General features: G+C 40.0%; 1 protein-coding gene across 15 annotated transcripts in view; it reads right to left on the minus strand.

The window, feature by feature from the left end:
• The window catches only part of USP54 (ubiquitin specific peptidase 54), a 110293-nt gene that overhangs the window by 50223 nt on the left and 35902 nt on the right, over positions 1 to 24168 (minus strand). For 8 of the 15 annotated variants that reach the window (XM_040606025.1, XM_040606026.1, XM_040606033.1 and 5 more), the window contains exons 2-4: positions 19595 to 19714; positions 10435 to 11286; positions 7678 to 7770 (exon numbers count right to left, since the gene is read on the minus strand). In XM_040606025.1, coding sequence (XP_040461959.1) covers positions 7678 to 7770; positions 10435 to 10581 — 240 coding nt within the window. In that variant the 5' untranslated portion in view covers positions 10582 to 11286; positions 19595 to 19714. Of the gene's footprint in view, positions 1 to 191; positions 399 to 7677; positions 7771 to 10434; positions 11287 to 11841; positions 11919 to 15460; positions 15482 to 19594; positions 19715 to 24168 lie in introns of those variants that run through there. The other 7 variants (XM_040606024.1, XM_040606027.1, XM_040606029.1 and 4 more) reach the window with 4 other exon arrangements.

Consider the following 24168-nt stretch of genomic DNA (forward strand, 5'->3'; position numbering starts at 1 on the left):
GCACACTGAAACACAGTGCCTGCAGGAAGTCCCAAAAGCACCTCAAATGGAGTCAAAAGCATTTTGAACACAGTGGGGGTTGTTTTTTGTGGGGTTCTTGGGGTGGGGCATTTGGGGCTGGTTGGGGTTTTTTTTGAGGGGTTGGGTTGTTTTCCCTTTTCCTGATTTTTCAAGATGGGTTCCTTGCTCACCTTCAGAACAGGTCTTTCTTGTCCCAGCAGGATGGACAGGTGTGGCATTTCCTGCAGTTTCATCACTACATTATCTAAGTCAGATCTCTCTCCTTAATTCCAGGTCTTGCCCTTGAGTGATACTGTTAATCACTAGCATTTGTTCCACATACAGATCTGAAAGCCAGCTGGGCGCAGACCAGGAAAGTACTGCTGATTCTGCCCCAGGAGTTTTCATGACACGTTTTCTCCAAGTGCTTCTGGAACTTTATGAGAACTTTATATATGAAACATTCAAACTTTGTTCTCCTTCAAACACTTCTTCACCTGAATTTTAAGATAGTGAAAACCCCATTAGTGTATTCACACACTGATGATTTCTCTCAAAGGCTACATTCCAAGACAAATGAGCTCAGCAGCAACAGGATGAATAGACACTGCTAAAAGAACAAGGGAAGTGTCTCCGGTTTTACCAGTTTTTAGTAACTAAAATCAATGATGCAATACTAAAAACAACAACAAACAAACCTTAGCATAAAATCTGAACAATTACTAATATTGTAGCAGCAGCAGCACTGATTTCTACACTGATGAGCTATTCTTGGCATGTTGGTAAGCTTACAAACCATGATAGAGAACAGCATGAGGATGGGATTTTTCAGACAGCAAGTATGCCTTCTGGTTACACGGCATTCCCGAGGCCTATAATAAAAAAGCAGCCCATCTCCCTCCATATCCTCTTCCTTACAGATCTTCGAAGGTCTGGAAAGGGTAGCAGAGACTGCAGAATTAGGAAGCAGAAGAGTCCTTCAAGAGGAATAAATTGACAAAGTCCACCTAGTTGCATCTACTCCTTCCCCAAGCACCAAGTCAAGATCAACTACAGTTACATAGTTGACCTTTCGCCAGCTTGCTCTCAGAGGCATCCAAATCTGGAAATTCCTTAACCATCCAAGGCAATCTATTGTAGGGCCTCACTTGGCTTATTACCATTCAGAAGGCATTTTCCTAGTTTTGTAGATGGAAGCTTCATGTCCTCTCTACCACAGGTCTGGGCTCCTGACATATGTCAGAACAAAAGCTTGCAGTCTGTGGTCTCCCAAAATAATCTCCTCCAGTATGGGAAGTATGGGGATCAACAAATTTTCTAGAGCTTCAAAAGAAAACAACTTAAGGTTTGAGATAAGGAACCTTTATCATACTCAAGTTAAATTCATATTCAAGACAAAACCTGGCTTTCCATTTCAGAATGCTGAAATTCACATGCACGATCATAGAACACCAGAAGTATTCCATTTATTTGGGGTAAATTGAAATCTATAATGTGTACCTAGCCATACTGACAAAACAAACCCCAGACTTTATATACATGCACATAAGACTTTTTAGTCAAGCATGTAGAAGCAGGCTGGCATAAGAATAAACTGATGGCTGAAGACAAAACAGGCAACAGCTACTGAATCAGATCAGTGTCCATGCACTGTAAATTTGAGCTGTGTCCTTGGCAGCTTTCTGAGAACTAATTATTCTCTTGCAGCATTGTGCAGAAGTTCCTTCTGGATGGGCACATCACGGCAGCTCTAGTGGTGTGGTATTTCCTTCAAAGAACAAAACATGTTCGCCCAAATGCTTTAGTATTCCCTGCATTAACAGTTCATGCATTTTAGCAAAAGCTACATGTATTAACATGGCAAATCCTCATCCTTCTCACTGCTCAATATGTCAATATTATTTGTGCTGTCACTCAACTGTTTCTGGGGTTTTGTGTTTTGTTTTACGGGGTTTTTGTTTTTTATTTTTTGTTTAAAAACAACTTTCTCTTCATTTCAAGAGCATGCCCTTCTTACTCCATTCCATTTGTTGGACCTTTTTTTTTTTTTCTTGTCTACAGTATCTATTCTCTCATCTGGAACACGACACTCTTCTGCTAGAGCATCTTGCTCCGTACAACAGCCTGTTTTAATAAAAATTCTGGCTGCTAAAGTCACTTTTCTCCCCTTCAGTCACATAAGCTTCTACATACAGTATTTCCACTAGCTCACATTTGTTCCCCACGTTTCTTCATGTTATATTCACCTTCAAGGGTGCAATAAATTCTAGCTCTATTTGGGTTTGCATCTTTGGGTCTCTTTCTAACCTCCAAGTCTGATAACAATCAATCTAGACTTCCATTTATTCCTTTCTTTTACAGTCTCTCTTCCATTTTTACTTGCGCTATGCTCTGAACATTAACATACGGTCTCCAACAGACTGTAACATCAGGCACCCCGGCTGCTACCAAGGAGTAAATAAAAATACACTTTCCACGAGTTTAGGAGGGTGGCAGGAAAAGAAACCCAAATCACAGCATGCCCACATCAACTAGGTGACAACTTATTAACTGATTTATCAAGATAAAAAAAGGCAATCATTATTTGGAAGCTTCAATTACTAGTTTATTGACTCAAGAAACTATACTTGCTGCTGGTTTATTTGTCAGGCAGTCAACTACAAGTGCCAACCAAAAAAAATATTTAAACAGTAAAACTGATTATTTTACATATTTTTACTACTGTTTTACCCTGAAATACTATCCTGATTTGGAAAAAAAGAACAAAACAAGAAGATGAAATCTTTGCAAGCAACTTGTTGTCTCAACCATATAATGAAGTTTTCATAACAAAACCCTCCATTTCAATAAAGTGGCTAATCAGGACCACAAACTAGTCCTTCCACTTCTTTCAAGCATTCTTAATACCCTATTGTTGTCACTTTTCACCTTAGACAACAACATCATTTCTACACAGAAAATTCACATTCTTCCTGCTTTTGTTGCACATGACAAAATTACAGAAAAGACCAGCCCTACTGGAATTTATCAATCAATAGAGCATTCTTCTTTGCGAACTACAAAAAACACTCTGTCCTATATCCTGGCACTATGGAGCTCCCAGTACAATCCCTGGAAGGAGAACAAACTCTCTGTGGCATGCTCAGTACAGTGGACGGATTTCCCTCTTCCTGCCCTCTTCCAGCTGTGATAAACAAACACCAAAGTAAAGTCATGCTATAGAAAAAGGAAAACAAAACAGAACACAGTAAACTTCAACATTAATAAAAAATTAAAGTTGTTCCAGTGTTACAGCAGGCAAATCACATAGTGCTAAGGACAGCTTATGCACTGAAAAAACCCCACTTAAATAATGCCACAGCTTAAGAAACAGCACTTGGGATTCCAACACAGAGCCTGCAGCTCTCCCTTTTCTTTTTATAGCTGTTGATGCAAGGTTCCCTCAAAATAACCAACAAATGTATGTCTGGAACGATTTCAAGGTTCATTTTGTAGCCACATAAACATAGCCAGGTATCAAGGCAAATTTTAAAACCACTTCAAGAATTTGTGTGATGGATGTCTCCAATGTGGTACAAAAATAAACTGTGGTTTGATATCAAGTATGACATCACTGTCCTATCATCCCTCATTTTTAAGAAGTAATTTAAAATTACAAGTAATATTTATAGAACTAGCTGAGCATTTACAGTAAATACTGTGCATGACATCAGAATCCCTAGAAACAGTTGCAGCAAGCCAAGAAAGTGTGGAAAAAACACAACTTCTATTCAAAGGCTAAATTTAGCCTAGTGGAGACTATGTTCCTCTAAAGTCAATGGGACAAGAATGCTGCCTTTAGAGCAATGGTTCAAAGCTGGGGAAGAGCACGAATCCCCTCTGCACAGCACAGGAGATCTTGGGTATCCTGTGAAGGGAATTTGGAGTGGAGGGTGGGGGCGCAATGCAATACTTCCCCCCCAAGTATTAGCCCTTTTCCAGGCCAGCCTGAAATCTGAATGTGCCAGCATGCTTTGGACATGAGTAAACACGTCCTGCCTCCACCTTGCTCGGTCTGGACAGGTATTTGGGGCAGATCCACCTGACAGCATGCAAGGCTAATTACCTCTCCCCAGACCCTAATGGGAGATTTTCACATGGTATAGAGCTCCAAATTCTTGTGTTCCCACTGGATCCAGCCATATCTTCTCCCTCATCTTAGCAAAGCCTAAGGCAAGATTCAAGAGAAAAAGGATGTCAAAGACCTGGAGGCTAAGCCGGCATTACCCTGGCAGGACAACAATTAAAGGCTTCCAGATAGAAGGGCTGGGGCAAAGGAAGAGGTGAGCACGGGAGAGAAGGCATGATCCTAATGCACTGGGACACAAAACATGCTCTTGGTGATGCTTGCAGCATTAGGTGCATGTTAAGCACATTATCACATCTGTCTTTTACAAGCTCACACATAGCATGTGCCAGACTTTTTTTTTTTAAGGGGGGGGGGGGGGGGGGGGGGGGGGCGCTGAGCAGTTTGAGAACACTGATCCAGAGGGCAGCAGAGAACAAGTAAATACCTTAAACAGCGTGTTTTTCCCCCCCCATCTACTGCCTGCTTAAGTTTTAGGAAGATGAATGTGACCATCTCCACGGTCTGGGGCTATCCTTTATGCATACCTTCATCATGTAGCATCCCTACCTTTTCAGCTGCATGCAAGCAAAACAACCAATGTTTCTGGTGTCTGGGGTTTTGGGGGGGGGGGGGCAAGGGAAGGTTTGCACCCCCAATTTCACTTACAGTGACACCCTTTATTACTCACCTTTACAATATTATTTGACTTGATTACAACACAAAAATGGGGGTGAATGCTCAAATATTTATGTACACACATCACTTTACACAAGCTAATGAAGGTGGAAACTTGTCACAACATCACCCAGAGAAAAACATGAAATTGTGAGTTGCTTTATAAACATAACGGAACCAGGAATACAACAGTTCTGTAACTTCTAAAAAAAATTTCTATATATTTCTATTCCTTGTATAGTTTTTATTAGTATTCCTTGTATAGTCTGTAAACTCTCTAGAACAGGCTTGGGTAGAACACACTGAAGTTTCCCATGAAGAACAGACTGTAGAAAGAGAAAATACTAATGTTTTGGCTTGGATTAAAGCCAGTTGGAATTTTATTTACTTTGTCAAGTATTGGTTACTGCCCATATTCAGAAATACTTGTCCAGATAACTCTTTACTTGTTTGCACATTTCTTCAGACTTTTTCATTGCACATAGCGTTTTGTGAGCTATAGGAATTCTGTACTCAACCAAATGGAAATTTTCCAAACTGTGCAAAAATGCTAGAGGATCTGGTGCAACGTTACAGCTTTGTTGGAAACTAAGGGTTGTAACACCTTCTGACTAAGCATGGCATTGGTAAGAACTTGAGACAGAAAACAAACCAAAAAAACCCTTGCAGATATCTGGGTGCAAGAAGAGAGAGCAACAACTTTTTTCAAAGACTGCTTAATTTAAAAGATAAGCATATGGCTGCACGCATAAAATTTGTGAAATCTGCCACTCTACCTGTCACTTCCAAGTTTATAATAGCATACTGTACACTTCAGCAAGCCATCAAAACCAAGGATTTTATCAACAAAACTAAACACTCGCTGACCTAATGTCTGCTTTTAATACATATATTCAGAGATCCTGTCATATTCCAGTATTAATGTAGCACTTTCCCCTCTCATACCGGTACTACTAATCCAGATGCCTCTTTGCCCAGAGTTCTTCTTTCAATACCAGTTCCACAAAGGTTCATCCTCTTCTTTTTCCTGTATTTTTTCCCCTCCTCTTTTTCAGTACTCTCATTCAGACAAAAAAAAAAAAAAAAAAGAAAAAGAAAAAAAAGACTTAACTCTTATCTTTATATTAAAACCTCTCAACTCTGCCTCAGAGTCCAGTCCACTTTCATTCACATGGCAGAACCTGTCTGATCTCCCGGTATTTCCTTGCTGTATCTTGCTGCTAGGTTAAACACCAGAACAGCAAAAGCTTACATTCATGATAATTTCCTAAATCCTTTTCTTTCCTTTCTCATCTCAGCTACCAAAGATTCACTTGGCAACACTGGAGGGCATGATCCACAAATCAGCTTCAAATTATCTCACTGACCTTTAATGTACTCAAACCAGATCATGCCTATGTCTTGCTACTTCCCTACAAGGAAGGGGATATATTTAATACTCCATCTTCGTCAGGATAGCTGTATTTCTCACTTTGGATGTGCTATCTTGCTCCTAACCCACTGTTACATGCTCTTTTGATGATACTGCTGTAAATACCATCCTGTCTCCTCATTTCAACAGATAAGTCTTGAGACAAATTTCCCCTCAGAGAGAAGCCACTTATCTTCTCTCATGCCTTAACAACCTCCACTTTGCTGTTCTTTTGTAAGGGAAAACCCCTTAATAACAGTCCAAGAACTCACCAGATAACTCATTTCTAGCCTGTCTCTACCAGAGCACCAGTAAAGTCACTTAACAGTACCAAGACAGCTATTATACTATAAATATTGCCTGTGAACTTCAGGTGATCCTAATTTAAACCCTGCATTCTATATTTTGCCATATTTATAAGACATGCTGTCTGTCCTTTTCGTTACTGCACACAGAATTCATGACACAATAAATTCTCCCACAATTAATTTACAGATTTAGTTGGATCTTACAACCCATTTGTGATCAAAGAAAATGCCTCGGTTTCAATTTCACAAAGAAAAAACCCACTGCTCAGGAAGATTAAAGCTGGTATTTTCATCATGTTTACATCACATCCATTTATGCCACAAGGTTAGAGGGAGCCGTGGGTTTGAAGTAGTAAAACTTAGAAAGGAAGGCACACAAAAAAGCCAGAAGCACTAAAAGTTAATGGGTAGAGACAAACGGAGATGTAGGATCACACTTTACTCAAGTCTGTAAGAGCACTCTGAACCAGAGCTAGCATCTAGATCTTCCTGTCCGGGCAGCATCCATGACAGTCAGTTATTGTATCTACATCTGCAAACAGAACTGATGTTTTTTAAAGCAGAGACCACAAAAGCCAAGCCATATAATATAGATATCAATATTTACTGTAGAAAATACCTTTTAGTCTCACATAATCAACAGTTTTGAACAGAAAGGCTTAAAGCTAAATAGCCTTCTCCATGCTGGTGTTTAAAGGAGCTCTGAAGGAAAAAGTAACTTCTGAAGAGCATGCTAACTGTATACAGCATAATATTTATAAACTAAATGGTAAATTAGAAAAAACAAAGCAAATTGATGTTGTACCGGCTTAATAAATCTTCCAAACAACATAGAGGCTCACAATGATCTATCTGCACTCTACTGGTAAGAGGCCTTGTATCTGAAACTTTACCTACATTATTTTCACAATTTATTAGCTTGAACATATTTTCAAAATAGTACTATGAGTGTCTATGTCATATAAGAGTATGTATATATTTTTTATACATTATGCATATATTTATATATACATAACTATGTAACATATAAGAGTACTATGAGAGGGCCAGTACCTGTCAGATTTACCTTTGCTCTCACATTTCCAGATGCAAGCTTGATTACACATATTAATCAAACATCAGAAATATTGTTTATTTTTTTAAAACATTGGGTTTAATTTGTTTCCAACTTTTACCTTAAGAGCACAGAAGATGCAAGAATCACCCATACATTTGTGCGTTGTGATTTGCCGGAAACTGCGGCGGAAAATGTCCAGATGCCAAAGAACCTGAAACACAAAAAGGGACACGACCAATTTTATGAATATATAAAATCTACATATAAAGCTCTGACTGAAATTGCACATGCTAAATAATCCCAGAAGTACGTTAATGTCAGTGAACATCACTTTTAAAATGGGATGCCTTTTATCTAAGTGCAAGTTGGCATTTTAATGTCAAGTAGCATTCACATACATTAATTCGCAGTAGGACATCCCTCTGAATTTCTTGCCATATGCTTTTACATTAAAAAAACTCACTTCTTTGTCCATGTGGCAGTTCCATCTTAAACAGCACCTGCCCTGACTGCTCCTCAGCACTGGCACCATGACCAGCCATTGTGGGGGCTGGGCAGAGATGCCAAGGACACCCCACCAACTGCTGGCGCTGAAACTCGTCCACCCTCCCACCTCCCAGGCAGCCTCCTTGTTCTGTGTATAAAGCCCAAATGCTGGAAAAATGGAGCACCAACAGCATATACATTAATAAGCTCCTGCAAGTCAAAACAATAAATTACTACAAGCCGTTATGCCAAGTATTTATATGCCATGCTTACAGGCAGATTTCTAACCCCAACTTGTGTGGGCAGTTACACTTTTCTATCAGGAAAAGTATGGTGGTAATGCCAGGTACATGGCCAGGTATGGTCACAGCACACATAACCAAGCAGGCTTTTTTATGTTCTGCTAGCAGCACCACCAAATGTTATTATTAAATTTTTCCACTAGGTCTGTGCAATCTTGGGCAATTATCTAAAATCTTATCTGTAAAACAGCAACAACGCTGATCTCTGAGGTGTTTCACAGTCAGCTCATATATAAATGTGGTTGATCCTGGCTGTTTCAGCTTCAACTTGCAACAACTGGACTTTCCTGTAAGCCCCAGAGCAACCAGCCTTTCAGGAGGCAGAAGCTTGCACTGAAAGAAGCCCTGACCTAAATCACGTCTGGCCAGATTCTGGTCAGAGCAGCGAGGTCCCAGCTGGCATGTGACTGGCTAAATGCTTCGTTAGCTTAAACAGAGGAATCAGACTTCTTATTTCTGATTAATTTGTCCAGAGCAACTGGCTAGAAAAAAAAAAAATTAGCACTCTGAAAAAAAGTTGTGCTGATTTCAAGAAGTGTTTCCAGCTGGAACAATTTGTTAACTAAACCATGGCACACAAATGTTATCTAAAATCATATTTAAAAGTACGTTTATTGAATATTTAATCCGTAAAGTTTCCCAAAATTTCAGAATTGTTATAGCTATGTTTATACTCAAACTGTCCCTATACTTAAAGGCCTGGGAGGCAACATAAGCCCTGGAACCATCTGATTATACACAACATTCCTGAAGAACTACTGCAGACTTCACAAAAGGACAAAAAAAATAATAAATTTAGGAACTAGTCCAATTTTTCAGTGTAACTGCCTTTAGAGTTTATCTTGAACGTTTACAGAAATACTTAAGAGTAAGGAGCAACAAACATTCAAAAGCCTCTCAGACTAACACTTAATGTTAAAAAATTAAGATAAAAGAACCCAAAACTATGTGTTTTATGACATTATTCCCATGTTGCCTTTTTTTTTTAAATTCAGCTTTGACTGTGAATATTTTTGGTACCCTATTTCTCTTGAACTTTAGAAGAAAACAGTTTATGTAGAAGATTAAGCATCAGGTCATATGCTTTCATCTTCATGTATGACATGTAGCTGGTGTTAGGCTCTGGTCAGTCCTAACCTAAGTTCAGTAACTCAGTATTAAGAGGCAGCCGGGGATTGCACCTTACAACTTAACAGATTCAATAAATACAGTACATCACTGGAAACTCCACTTTTCTTGTCATTAGTTCTCTCTGTACCAAACTCTGTATTTCATGGCATTTTAAGCCTTATTGAGGGCCACCGGTGTTTGTATTACTTGCATCAGAGGAGTATCTTGAAGGCTGAAGTTAGTTGAGAACCCAATCGTGCCCGTGCAAAAAGAAAAAAAACCCACACCATGACATAGTCTATGCTACACAGACAAGTCATATGAACAGATGTAAACTGATGTGGAGAAAGGGTTTAAAACCCTGCAGCCGGATGGACTGGATCTCAAACGTCAGACATTCAAAATATCTAAATGGTGACAATACCTCTACAGCAGCCATAACACTTCACTAAATTTTGACACAGGAAAAGGGTTTGCTTCTTAATCAAAAGGTAAAGACTAATTAATTACCTAAACTAGGCTACAAGATCAGCAGTTACAAAGAAAATTGGACTATATAAAAAGGATCTTGTGTATTATCAAACCTTGAACTTGACTGGTTCAACAAAAAAGTTAAAACATACTTTTACGGAATAGACATACTGCAAGCTATGCAGTATTCTATTATTCTAAAATACATTTTCTACATATATCTTCATCTTCAATTGACATATTACAAGTTTATACCAACAAGAGATTCAAGTACACTAGGTGATGACTATGCAAATGCTGTTGATCTCACCAGGAAAACCTGAAAATTAAAAAACAGCTGTTCTGTAACTCAACTAATCTGCATTTATAAATGTACCTTTATTCTATCTAGGCCCACAAACAATTACATAGTTGAGATTGGATATATTTGTTGCACAGTCAAGCCTAAGAAATACTGCAACAGACAGAAGATGAAGACAGAAACATTTTTTATTCTGTGCTCTTACCTGTAGTGCACTATTGAGGAAGCAACTGTTCTGTCCTGGTTCATTGCTGAGACCTTTACTGGGTGCTATTGAGGTTGTATTTCGTGGAGTAAACATGCCCTGTACATTCCCCCGACCCACAGAAAAGTAATTTCTTTTCCAAGACATCTTCCAGTTTCAACTGTAGAGTATGCAGATTTAGGCTGGTATTTGACTTATCAGCACCTTCCTTTCTTTCACCAAAATTCAAAACTGGAACAACATCCAATCTTCTTTAAATTACAGTTTAAACAGAATTTATCCTTTCATCAGGACATACGCAGTTTGCTTCTTTTAAATCCAGCTGAGGATGCTATTCTTCATTTGATGCTTATGTATGCAAGCCTCTCTTTTAGAAGCAGCTACATAGAAAGTCTGCAAACGGGAGGAATCCATGGTCATGCAAGTTCATCTGTTACATTGCTTCTCCCTTTTCCAAACAGGCAGTGACTTCAGGGAACAAATGGCAAATTAAGGAGGTCCAGGGATCGAGAGGAGAAAAACAACAGCTACCTCCTACACCCCCAAAACCCCAGCTTCTCTAATCCTTTTGTAATCCTCCTGCAGAAGATGGGAAAAATCCAATTAGCAAGGGAGCGGAGAAACCAAAACCAAAATAAAATCTTGGCAGCTCCCTTTCAGTTACGTCTGTCTTAGGTGATGAAAAAGACATTGTCTTCACAGGAGGAAAAGCAGCAACTCCAAGGACTTGAGAGTGAAGAGCTTTTAAGAAGCAAAAAGTTTTCGATACAGTTCTAACTCTGTGCTCAATCTTTAGAAGTTTCTTCTCCTGATCCTCCTTTTGCAATCGGAATGCCCAGCCGTGCCAGAAAGCTTGAGAGAGAAAAATAATCAAAGGCTTGCGTCATTTAATTACTCTCTTGGTTTTGCGGTGTTCTGCCAAGACCAGTGTTGCCTCACCTCCCACAATACACTGAATCTTCTGAGACAAAGCAAAAAATACAAACCTTCCTCCACCCAAAAAATAAAATAACATGGAAAAGAACAGAGAATTCTGAGAAAAGTATGTAAAAGCAAGAGAGCTGGAACATGTTGGAAGGATTAAGAAGGAAGTTAGATTAAAAAAAATAAACCACAACATTCATGTGAACTCCATGGCAGCTTTTATACATATGGTTTACAATCCTGAAGCGTTAGATTTCTTTAAGATCTCCTAGTCATTCAAACAGCAGCACAAAGATTTGTGTTTCTGTGAACATGCACTAGCACACTGTCCACCCTAGAGCTGTGATTTTGAACTGAACTTGGAAGGCTGGGAAGACAAAGGCACATGGCTCACCTCTGACTCAGCAGCCCTCAGCTCCCTCCAGAACAACACAGTCCAACTTTTCTTAATCAGAATCTATGTGTATTTCTAGAAAATCTTACTTCATCTAAGTACATGGGATCCACAATGTCATCCAAAAGGCATTGATGCTTCTGAAGAAACTGGAAGAATCATTCCATAGAAACTGTTCTTCCCACCACAACTTCCCTTTTTCCACTCACCTCACTAAAAAAAGAATTTGATCTAAGAAATTCCTAGACACAGGAACCAAAACATTCATGGCAAAACATCTTTTAAAGCTCTTGCAAGTGTAGCCCACCTGCATCTACTTTACAGACAACTGCATAGTATTTTCCAGGGATATTCCTGATGACATTTAAGATTATCCCATTTTCAATAGGCATAACAATGACTGAATGTACCTATTACAGTTGGTATAAGCAAGATGACTCTATTGCATATATACTGAAGTAGTAATTGTAGCATGAAGTCACTACAAAACAGAGACACAGAGTTTGTGCATCAGCAAAAATTAACTAAGAGAATAATTCCTTAAAAGATACCCTGGGTATCCATGAAGGCACATCTTTCACCTTCCACACAACTATAAATTCTTCATCTCCTGTCAAAACACAGCAAGAACTTCCTCAACATCTGCAAATGTGTTACAGCAGCCTAACCCATTCCCTTCAGTAATATTTTGTTTGTACTTCTATTAAACTCATTCTACAACTATTAATGAAATCTCAGCATTGCTGTAAGGCAGGCAAATAACTACATACAGATGAACACTCTTCTTGGTTGCCAGCGTGCTGTGCAGAATTTTCAGATGTGCTTGCAAGCCTGCAGACACAGACCATTACCATGCCAGTCGCACAACATTCCTGAGCGCTGAACGTATACAGGACTCATTTCAAAGCAATTTCAGCCTCAGCCCCCTTTCTTTGTTCAATCCCTTAATGAACCATGAGCCAATCACACTCTATGAGGTAATTCAATTTCAAGCAACAATTTAAGGATCGCAGTAAACCATCACCACCTGCAATAGGTGGCTAAGTCCGTGCACAGAGATGGAGCAGAACACTGTGTAGAATGAGCTGTGGCAAGCAGGCTCTGCCACCTCACAAAAACCCCGGAGCCAAGCACTCTGTCTTCTCCCTTCCACAGCACCTACAAAAAGACAGAAAATACAATCCAAAACATGCCCAAGATGCACAGCTGTGAGCAGCACCTACTGAGTGGACTTCAAAAGAAGATTCTGCTCTCAAAATGGCCAAGCTCTGTCAGTTATGTCAAAGTGAATACATTTTTTCTGTTGATTTTTATTGCCTTGGAACCAGAATCAGATTAGAGGCTTTGCAGTTTGCCCGTCACTGCAGCAAGGCTACTGCAAGCTGGCCAGGACTCTCACAGTAACCGTGCAAGCTTACCACTTGCACTGCATTTGCACAGGCTTAACAAACTGGCTTCCTACCACGTGTTTGCCAAGATCGCTCACAGGAGCAAGTTCAGTTTGCTCATTTGGTTACACGGCCTTTGCAGAGCTAAGAACAAGCAGAAAACACTTAAGCTGGTAACAAGCCAGTTAGGGCCAAACCAGAACTCTGGAGACAAAGAGCAGCTTCACACCTGGCCAGCCTCAAAAAAACCCCCAACTTACCAGCATTACATAATAGCTACAAAATACAATCCCGATCAATCTGAAATATATTTAAGACACTACTCACATGAATTGTTTACAGACCCACTTAGTTTCTGCTTTACCTAGTTTTACTAAGTTTTTTACTTAGTTTTACTGCTTTTACTTAGTTCCTTGCTTTTTTTTTTTTTTTTTAGGAAAAAAAGACATTTTGTAAAAACCAACCATCATTACTAAAATATCCTACTACCATCAGTAGTAAAAACTAACCCTCTCATACTTTAAACACCCAACACCCAATTGCTAAGAACACAGCAGTGATCTGTAAAGGACAAAGGCAGCTACTGCTGCACAAGCCTATCAACAGATGTTCTCAAAACATGCTACTTCTCCCAGATACCGTCTCAGTGTGTAAGCCTCCTAAACAGAACTAAAGACAAAAGAAAATTTACTTTCTGAAACAGAATCAAGGTAACACTTTGATGACACATGCTACAAGCAGCAAAGAATTACATAGTTACAAGTGAGAAGAAATAATTTTCATATATTGTTTCTGATTACAGAATTTTTTGAGAAAGACCACTCCCCGACTAAGAACACATACAAGCCAACAGCTTTTTCATAGTACAAGGAAAACCCCTACAACTGAATTGCCACTGGAGTTTCCCAGCCTTCTGTAGCATTTTAATATTAGATGACAACAACTGCAGCTCCACATTAAGTCTTGTATTAAAAAAAAAAACCCAAACACAAAACCACCACACACACAAAAATTTAAAAACCCACAACACACACATCCCAGATGACAGATTCAAAAGCTTCAGCTACTGTATGTTCCAGTGGCATCTTGGCAGGACTCCAGAAAACCAAGTCTGAAGTAAAAGACAAATGTATTATCAGACCTGAGAAAATTGTTCTTGTAGAAAAGAGATGGAATTTTCATTGCTGGAAATGTTACTAAAACAGGAATATGACCAAAATAGGAGGAGTGCCAGATGCAAAAGCATAAATGATGCTCGTGGTTCATTACTTAAAACATTAACTTAGAGACACAATGAACTGAGACAGAAAGCTTAAAAACTTCTAAGGCACTTGAATTTTGTTTATCATATTAAGAACATTATTCACTGGAATAAAGCACAAAATTAATCTAGCCAGCATGATTTAAAAAGCCAACCACATCCCTGAGAAGTTGCACAGCCTTATAACAATGTTATACAAATGCTACAATAAAGAGTAAACAATATATATAAGAATATATAAAAGTACATGAATGAAAAAAGAAAATCCAACATTCTAGACCTTCCCTCGAATTCATGCTGTTTGGCAACAGCTTTCTTTGGGAAGGAGGGTGGACTCCCAGCCACAGAGATGGGCTCAACAGACAGAAGGGCATGGGGCACCATTTCCATCGCATCTCCAGAGCAAAGCTGGCCATGGTTCAGCACGAATTTCTGGCCTGAAGAAATCTGAGTCTGTCCTTGGGACAGCAGAGTACAACACTCAACAAGACATGTACCACTTAACAGTTTAAGTCCCTGTTCATTCTCATTCGCTTGCTAAATCAATCACATAGAATCATAACATCTCAAGTTGAAGCCTTTGTTCTCTCATGGGGTTCCACTACCACTGTTTATTTTAAGGGGGGGAAAAAAACCCCACTCCTCTCTTACTGCAGTTTCACGTCTCTCCAAAAGTATTATGCTATTGCTTGAAGAATCATTCCAGGAACATGGCTGCAGTAAAACCACCCATTTAGGAACGGAGATGCTTCTATTTAGCACTAGATATGGCTGAAACCACCAATTAAGTATTTATCACACTGTTAAATATGAACAGAGGTGCAGTGTTTATTTTTCAGTACTTCAGTTTCTGAAGAAACTTCCAAAACACAGAACAAAGTAAACGCTTCAATGTGTGAATGCGTGTTTTTTTAGAAAAAAAGATCCCCACACACCCAAGACCCCACCACCTTTTCTGGTGGTAGGGAGTAAATTCATGGCATTGAGGGCAAATTGTCCTTTAACATGCCACATCTCTGAAAGACTAAGTAGACAAGAAAGGGCTTTTAAGTCCCTTACTTTTTTTCATTAGAAAAAGAGAAAGAATTGTCCAAGACAACGGATCTTGGTGAAAGTTTTCACCAGATGGCTCCCAGCAGGGTGGCTTTTTTGAAGGAAACATAGGAACAATCCCCTTGACTGATCCCCATGGCTGTTCTCAGGGAAGACATACTTTCTCCATGTAGCTGAAATGATAAAAGTATTTGCTAATTTCTGCATGGGTTAAATTATATTTAATTGCAGAGCTATCAATATTAAGACCATCATTTACAGTTTAGACATCCCAAAGGATAGCCAGCTTTGTAAGTCAGTCTAAATTCAACCTTGAAGGTGATGAAATAAAAGAGGGACAGAAAAAGCTCCCATTACCAAATCACCATGAGGCTGAATGAAGAAAAGAATGAACAGGACAGACATCTTAGAGGTAAACATCCCTGACATAAGGCAGCTGCCCTACAACCAAAGAGAGGATAACTTCCTCCTCCTAAGGATGTCTCTCCTACTTGAGGTTCTTAGCTAGCCAGAAATACTGAACACATTTCTTTGTGCACCTAGCGTAACTACAGAAAGGTACAATTATTTCCATTGATCTCTACCTCCAAGAATTATTTGATAGTGTAAATGGGACAACACAGGAAAAAACCCCAACCTTTTGCTTTACACATGCGTTTTCTCAGTCTTGATTGCTATGCTGAAAAAAGAGGTAGGAAAAAAAAAAGCCTGTGATGCTTTTGCTGTCAAGCTTACACCATTTGGCAGTCTTAAAGGAACAACTTAATTGCCCAGCCAACCAGGTGGAACCAGGAACTGCAGCATCTGACATCACCGCTGATGCCCAGGACAGACTCATACTGGTATTCCTTACTTTTCATTCTGCTGTTGTACAATTCCTAGTCTGTGAAGTGTTGTAAAGTAACAACAAAGGTGTATCAGAGACCTTAGGCTATCTCCCCCAGAACCACTTTAGAAAATACAGTGAGTTTGCATAAGGTTATGATAAAAGGTCTTACATACGCCAGGTAAATGTTTCCACTTACCTGATGCAAAAGTAATTATCCAAACATTAGGCCAAAAGTTGCTAGTGAAGACCACCAAAATTATCTTGGAGTTTAGATTAAAAACAAGTCTCCCCAAATCCACAGATGTACTTCTTTAGAGAGTAAGGGTACAGCAAGCCTGTGACAAACACTACAGGTTTCCCAGAAGACACAGTGAAGGCCACTTCTGAGAGACCTCCTCAAAACAATGGCAACTAAAACTGATGGGCATAGACAGAACAGTGAGCAGACTGGGGGTAATGCACATCCCTGGCTAAAACCACAGTGATTTTAGTCACTACCACTGAACTTGTATCTCCTACCGAGCTCTAGGCAAAACTGTAGGCAGGTTACCAATGGGCCAAATTGCCTCTTGGGAATACATCTCCCTGTAGTGGCAACGCTGGCCTTTCTGAACTAGTAGACAGCTTACTGCTTCTACAGTGATTGGAGGGAGAAAACTGAACAAAATTTTTTATGAAGAAAGAACATGTTTTTATGCCAACTTTTCAAACCAACAAATAACCCATGAAAACAAAACCAAACCCACTCCACGTTCCTGTTAAGTGCCCAGATCAACAAGGGGTGTGGGAGAGACCATGTCCTGCAGAAACACCCCAAAGTGAGACTCTGCAAGCTGCTGGGGTCAAGTATAGCTTTACACTGCATGAAGACATTCTTTATAGCAAGCAGTTCTCAAGTATCTTCACCAAAATGCCTATGGATTTTATAAAACTATAGTGGACTGTCTCTTAAAACAGTGTAATGAAATCTTGCAAACACTTACCTAATCTGAATCATTTGATTTTAAGCCTGACAGTCAGCCAAATCTATTTAAAGAGCATCTCTCACAGTAAAAAAAAAAAAAAAACAGTAGAAAGCCACTGGCTTTGAACTGCAGAAGGTTCGGTGATGGTGGAAAGCTGGAAATTTCTACCTACTGAAGATCGAGAGGAACATCTCTGCTTCTTCCCAGCTGCCTATAGGTGCTTCTCCAGGGTTACAAAGTCTTAGCAGTCATTTCTGTGGCCCTTCCTGAAAGAACATCCATCTTCTGTGCAAACTTACAACTATACAGGCTTTTGTTTGAAATGGTGGAAAAGTATGTCACTTAACACACTGTGCTACCTAGAGATAGTAGGGCAGCCGTGTCCAGACTTTCATAAAGCAGTCACAAGTACTCAAAGTATCCAGTTGGCTCTCAAATAATCAGAAAAGCTATGAAAACCCATCCAGTAAAGAACTGCAATACAACATGACAACCATTCAAAGGCAAATTACAATAGAAATTAAAATTTAAAAAAGCCAAACACACAGCTCTAAATATCTAATGCCAGTATTACAGCCTTTTCTGATCGAAAATAACTTAACCTGCAAGATCATCTAGAAGGTTCTAGGGGAAAGCATCTCTTCTTAGAGACTGCATTTTATAAAAGCACAATGTGGGATAATCAAGTAATGAAAGGCTTCTGTTTGAAGACAAACAATGAGAGAGATTAGGTCAGAACTAGAGATGCAAAGGCCACGTTATTTACTTTGTGTGGGGCTTACTGCCAAAACATACTTCACTCCCCAGATAACACTTTTACTCATATCAAAAACATGGTATTAATAACCACTGATCTCATGCATCATAGTACTTTCGGCACACGCATTTGCTGTGGAGGTTACAGGGAATGGAGGCAGACGAGCCCACAGCTTTGTGTCCTATTTCTGAAATCCTTCGGAAGCAGCTGCCCCCCTTTCTGTTACACAGCCCAAAGGATCTGTTATTTCAAACAACTTTTCCCTGACAGTTGAAGAGGGAAGGAATATATATAAAATTAAGGAAGTCTGTCCAGCCTGAAGTAAATTCAAACCATTTCAAAACAATTTGCACTCCCTTCAGATTTCCCCCTCACAGCTGCCCAGTTCTTTAAGACTGCTGTACATGACAACAAAAGCCTGTATCTTAACACACCCGGATTCCCAAAACACTTATCCTAAATTTTTATCTTACTTTCTACATGAAGTCCATATTTGTTCTCCCAAGCCTGTATTTAAGCACCCTACCTACCCCTAGGCTTGGTGCTGGACATTTCACAAGGAGGGAGGGTGCGGTAAAACCAGTTTTTCATCCCACTCCGTATGGAACTTGCGGGCTTTGGATAAATGGGGAAAACATGGCAGCTTCAAATGTTATGCAAGTGCTCAAAAGCAGTTAAACATCACCAATCAATCCTGTGTAACACAGAAAATCATGACAAATAGGAACAGGGCAGCTGTCAACCATATGGTGAAATGGAAGGTTCTAGTCTGATTCTAGCAAATGCTGAGCCAGCCTCCTGCTGCCAGTTACTCCCTTTCCAAATTTTCACCTTGGATCTCCAAAGGGGAGCTTCAAGATAAATTGAGTATTTGATTCAATCTCCACATAAACAAACACTTTCACCACAAAATTCTGTATTTCACAGCCCTCGGCTACTGCAACAAGATTTCAAGCCGCTTTTTCCTGTGGCATCTTATTCACAAGAAAATAATTGTCTCTCTTTCAGTAATACCACTGACCCAAGAAAACAAAGATTTTCTACTTTGGCTTGCAAATTCCAACCCAACAATGACTAAAGCATTCCTAGAAGCTTTGAGAAGTAGTCAGTAGTATTCAGCAACATAAGGCTTAATGATGACTGTTTAAATCCTAAAATCCTGCTGCCATTCTTTTCCTGACCTTGCAGACTTTCACTGCTGAACAGAAAAATTCTTCCTCTTCTCTAACAGCTACCTCGTTATAACTATGAGTTCTCCTGTCAATCTTCACACTCTGTTCTTTCCTTAAACAGAAATCTGTAGCAATCAACTCCCAAATCATATACTGTTCACATTACAGCACCAAAAATTCCTCTGTTTCATTAAACTCTCTCTCATTATACCTTGATTTCAGTAATGTTTGAAACAACTGAATGTGTTAATACTCACACATCCACATACAATATAAACCACAGGTAAGCAAGAACTGGATTTTTGCAGGAAGACAAGCCAACAGGACTCCGGCGCCATTAGTACTTCAATTTCAAAGGAAAGACAATGCAGATTAAGCAAAGGCAGCAACACATTGAGACTAGCCATAGACGTTTACCAAACAGACGGATGGCCTTTGGCCGGGTAAGTAGGTCTTTCCAGTGATGTGTTAAAGACCTTGGTCAAATACTGCAATGTAGTGTTCTCTCCAGGCAGTGCTTGAGGGGAAAGATGACACCTAGGGCAGAAAGCAGTTTCATCAACACAGGCACATAATGGACTTTTTGATACCACTGGCCAGTGAAAACCTCCACAGCGGGTGGGCAGACACAATTCCTACCTCCCTTGTGATCAACAGCTGGGGCCAGACAATATATTTGATAGTACTAGAACAGCATTTACTCCCTCCCTCTTTTCTCTTGTCTCAGGATAATATTTGGTATTAAGATAATGGTTATAGCTTATTCTCAAACTATTAACTCGTGGTATTTTGTGTTTTACCTGTACCACCATTACCACATGTTAAGATGGCTTGTAACACTCATGTTCCTGCCAGACTAACAACATTCGCAGGTGCAAAATTAAAGATGTATAGAGGAGTTTGTGCAAACAAAGCACAGGCAGAGAGAGTAAAGAAAGAGCAAGCAGCAGCTCAAGTGCCTGTGCTGGGTCCCAGTATTAAATGCTTAAATCACTTTTTCCTGCCTTGCTAAAACTGGCAAGCAGCAGGAGGGTTGCTGCACCACAGAATATTATATAGATTAATACTTCCACATAAAAATATAGAATCATGCACCCAGCATCCACAACATGCTGATTATTCCTCTTTTTCTAAGCAGTCATCTGTGCTGTACAGCTATAAATAACATTTCAGCAGCATCACGAGTGTGCACACACATGCATAAGCACTTAATAATCTCAACTTGGGTTTAAGATCATTACTATTTAGTTTTAGAGGAATAAGCATAACTAACAAGAACAAGAGAGTTGGGTTTGCTTCATTTGGCTGTGTATACAGAGGCCTTTTCCCACAAAACCCACTGAAGACTTCAGGACCTGAGTAGGAAAAACATGTGCACATACCACAAGAGAAAGCTTACTGAATCAAAACATTCCATCTCCAACAACAGTTAATAGCATATGGGAAGAGTAAAACAAACGTGTTGGGGAAACATACCATGATACCATACACCTCACCAACAACCTGGAAGAGACAAGCAGGGGGAAGAGAGCTCAAAGCTTAATTTCTTGTTTTCTCTGGAAAACAGCAGACCAGCAGAAGAAAACATCTGATCAACGCACTTAGGGAAAGACAGAGGAAAAGACTTTGTGCGAGCTGATGAGGAATTGGGGTTGGTTTTTTTTCCTCTTTTTTAAACAGGGAGCAAACAGACATGACCAAATCTCAAAACTTTACAACCCAAACTTGCACATGGTGCTCTTGTCTTTCACTATCAAATCCAGCCTTTGTAATATGCTACCATGGCTCCCGCACCCCAGCACCAGACCTGGCCAACTGGCCATTGCTGGCTGAGCTGATGTACCATCGACATACCATGCCGCAGCCACAGCCCCAATCCATCATAGGATCTCAAAGTAACTGGCCATTTTGCAGGGTTCCGTGTGTTTTAAAAGGAGAGGATAATGACAACTGAATGCACAACAGTCTTGGACTCACAGCTAAACATTAAATATGGGCAAGGCCACGTAATGATTCCTGCCTGCAAACAGAGGAAAGGAGCCCTTGTATAACAGGACACAGCTGAAATTTTACTTTCTTTGAGAAGTCCCTTACAAACAGAAAACTTACCCTGTTTAAATACTTCTGGTATGAGACATTCTGAAAGATGTACTAGAATAAGCATTTTGAAGAACAAAAAAACCCCTGATATCTGTTTATCAAGCAGCTGTAAAAAAAGCCTTCAAATCCAGTTCAACCTATTTCAACTGTGTGAAAGCTGGCATAGATGGCTAAACCAGGCAAAAGGTACTTTCTCCGATTTTTGTATACAGTATATTTGTCAGAAATACATTTCAGAAACTAAAACATTACAGAATACGCAACAGTATACAGAGATGGAAGCTTCATGTGTGCAAAGCAGATTGTACCCTATAAACAAGTTACCTGAAATACATATCTTTCATTTTAAGTTAGAACTAGAAGGTGAAGCCATAAGATTTGCATATGAACTTCCACAAAACTCTGGCCTCTTTGAATTCAAAGTCTGAATTCAGATTTTTAAGTTATGATCCAAAGAGACTGTTTATGTAAGTCTTAACAGATGCTACCATAAAAAACTACTTCCACATTGAATTTGAAAACTTACACAGCTCTTTCCTTACAAATTTTATTATCTTGAAGTCTTGACATCTGCTGGGGAAAAAAAGCTGCCATTCATTCTGTAAAATGCAGAAACAATGATACAATTACCTTGTATCAAAACCAGGCTTATGGAGGAGGTGTTATTGTTTTCATTTGGAAAGGTTATTTCATCCTCACCAGAAATGTACTGTGAAACTACCAAATGCAAAAGGGATTATTTTGTGCCCTGCTGTGGCCTGGAGAGATCCACAAAGCATGAAAGAAACTCTTGTTAAGTACAAGCAGCCTCTGTCCTAATGGGTCACAGAAGCAGAAGCTGTGCAAATGCAGTATAATACAAGCTGAATAGACCAGTTGGGTGTTGGGGTAAGAAAGAAGAATGATGTCAACAACTTTGATTTATTTTTTCTCTGCCTGGTGATGAAATGACACTACTAAGTGGCACCAGAAGCTCCCTACAAAAAAACAAACAAACAAACCAGGAAGTGCTCAAGAGGAGGTGTATATACCATGAAAGGCACCTTTCTATATTATTTGTGGGTTGCTCATTGACAGAAAAAGAGCATGAAGAGGTAGTTTGCAAGAGTTCGTCTCTTTACAGCTGGAAGAAGGCTGTTAAATATGAAATTGAAACAGAATTCTGTGGGTTCCTGGGGAAGTCATAATACATTTAAGCAACTGGTACATGTGGAGAGGAATAAAGCTTTTTGTTGTTATTTCAAAGCAGAATGAAAAACAGCAAGTCTGAGAGTATGTAAACATGTCCTCATATACAGAAATGAGGCCTGGCTCAACAGCACTGCAAAGTACCCAGCCAACAACAAACGCTCAAGCCACCGAGTTCAACACTGAAAGAGTAGCTAGAGAAAACAGCAGCCTTGCTCAACTTCAGACAATAGAATTTCAGCCTAGGCTGTACATTAAAGGATGTAAATAAAAGGATGCTTACTTCACAGATTTAGTTTCAGCAGTGGTTCAACTGTTTCAATGCTGCTGTGGGTACGAGCTCTACTGAAAAGCAAGCAGCTACTTCTGTTACTCTCGCAAATCTGATCCTGCACCAATGGCTGAAACCACTTGTGAAACTAAAGCCACATATCCTTCCAACAGTAACTCCCACGAGTGCCGCAAGGTTCAGCACAAAGGACTACACAGCTTCTGGCTTAGTCCAGACCACAACACATGAAATTCAGAAAGCACAGCATCCTGAACCGATGTTATATTCCGTGCACTCTGTTCACCTTTCTCCCCCTCTTCCCCCCCATAAAGAAAGCACTAAGTCTACAGTCTGAACTGATGTGTCCCATCCCTTCCAGCAGAGTGCCTCAGGGAACGAGGCTGCGGGTGGAACACATAAGAAGCTTTGGGGAAAGGTCTCAAGGCAAGAGACAACAGCAGCTGTAGGGGTTCTTCCACTCCATCACAGGCAGCAGGGGATGGGGAAGTAACTGGGTCTCAGGATGATGTCTTTTCTGTAACTGTTTGGTTTCTGGCTTCTAATTATGTATGTGATCTCTTAAGAGTGTGGCTGTGCCACATAGGACCCTTGGGAGCAGGGATACAGCCCCAAGTTCCCTTGTCCCACTTGGGGAAGTACCAAGGGTGTTCAAAGGAGAGCGCTCCAGGGACTGCGGGGTATGGCTGGTCTTAGATGTGGCACAAAACTTCTAAGAGACCTGTGGGGCCACTCAGTGACTACCAGGCTGGGAAGCAGGGAAATGGTGGGCAACAGGTAAGTTGCACACAAGCTTATTTCCATCTTGTTTTCCCTAGCTCTTTGGAATTTTCCCTTTTTAAAAAGCAAACTTTCTAGTACTTATTTAAATAAAATTTAGCTTTTTTGATGATAAAATCCTTTCAGTCTTTTGGGAGCTCCACAGGAGAAGGGTTAGACACATCCTCTTCAAACCTGTGGACTCCAGATTCTGTCATAGCAATCAAAGACAGTCTTCAAGGCTTTTTTCTTCCCACAGCCACCCCCACACCAGCACCACCCAGAGCTGGTCACAACACGGAGCCTTCACCTTCCAGTTGCACAGCAGAGTGGCATGCCACACATTGGCCACACCTGCTCTTGCCAAATCCTGTTAGGACAAGACCTGCTGATATTGCTTCAGGCTCATGTCTCCGAGCATTGTAATGCTGCACAATAGAAACTGTTTTCCCCAGAATTCCCTAGACAACATGCTGGTGACACAAAAAAAATTGCTGAAGGGATGTAACTCTTGCATTTAACAGAGGAGGGTCTCGAGAAGATTAGCAACTTGGTACAGAAAAAGATGCAGATCCAGAACGCCAGCAAACCAATAAAAGGACAAAACCAAACACTGTGGTGTTTAAAAGTCCACTCCCTCAGAATAACCACCCTT

This window comes from Falco naumanni, chromosome 9 (assembly GCF_017639655.2).
Source record: "Falco naumanni isolate bFalNau1 chromosome 9, bFalNau1.pat, whole genome shotgun sequence".
Taxonomy (NCBI): Eukaryota; Metazoa; Chordata; class Aves; order Falconiformes; family Falconidae; genus Falco; species Falco naumanni.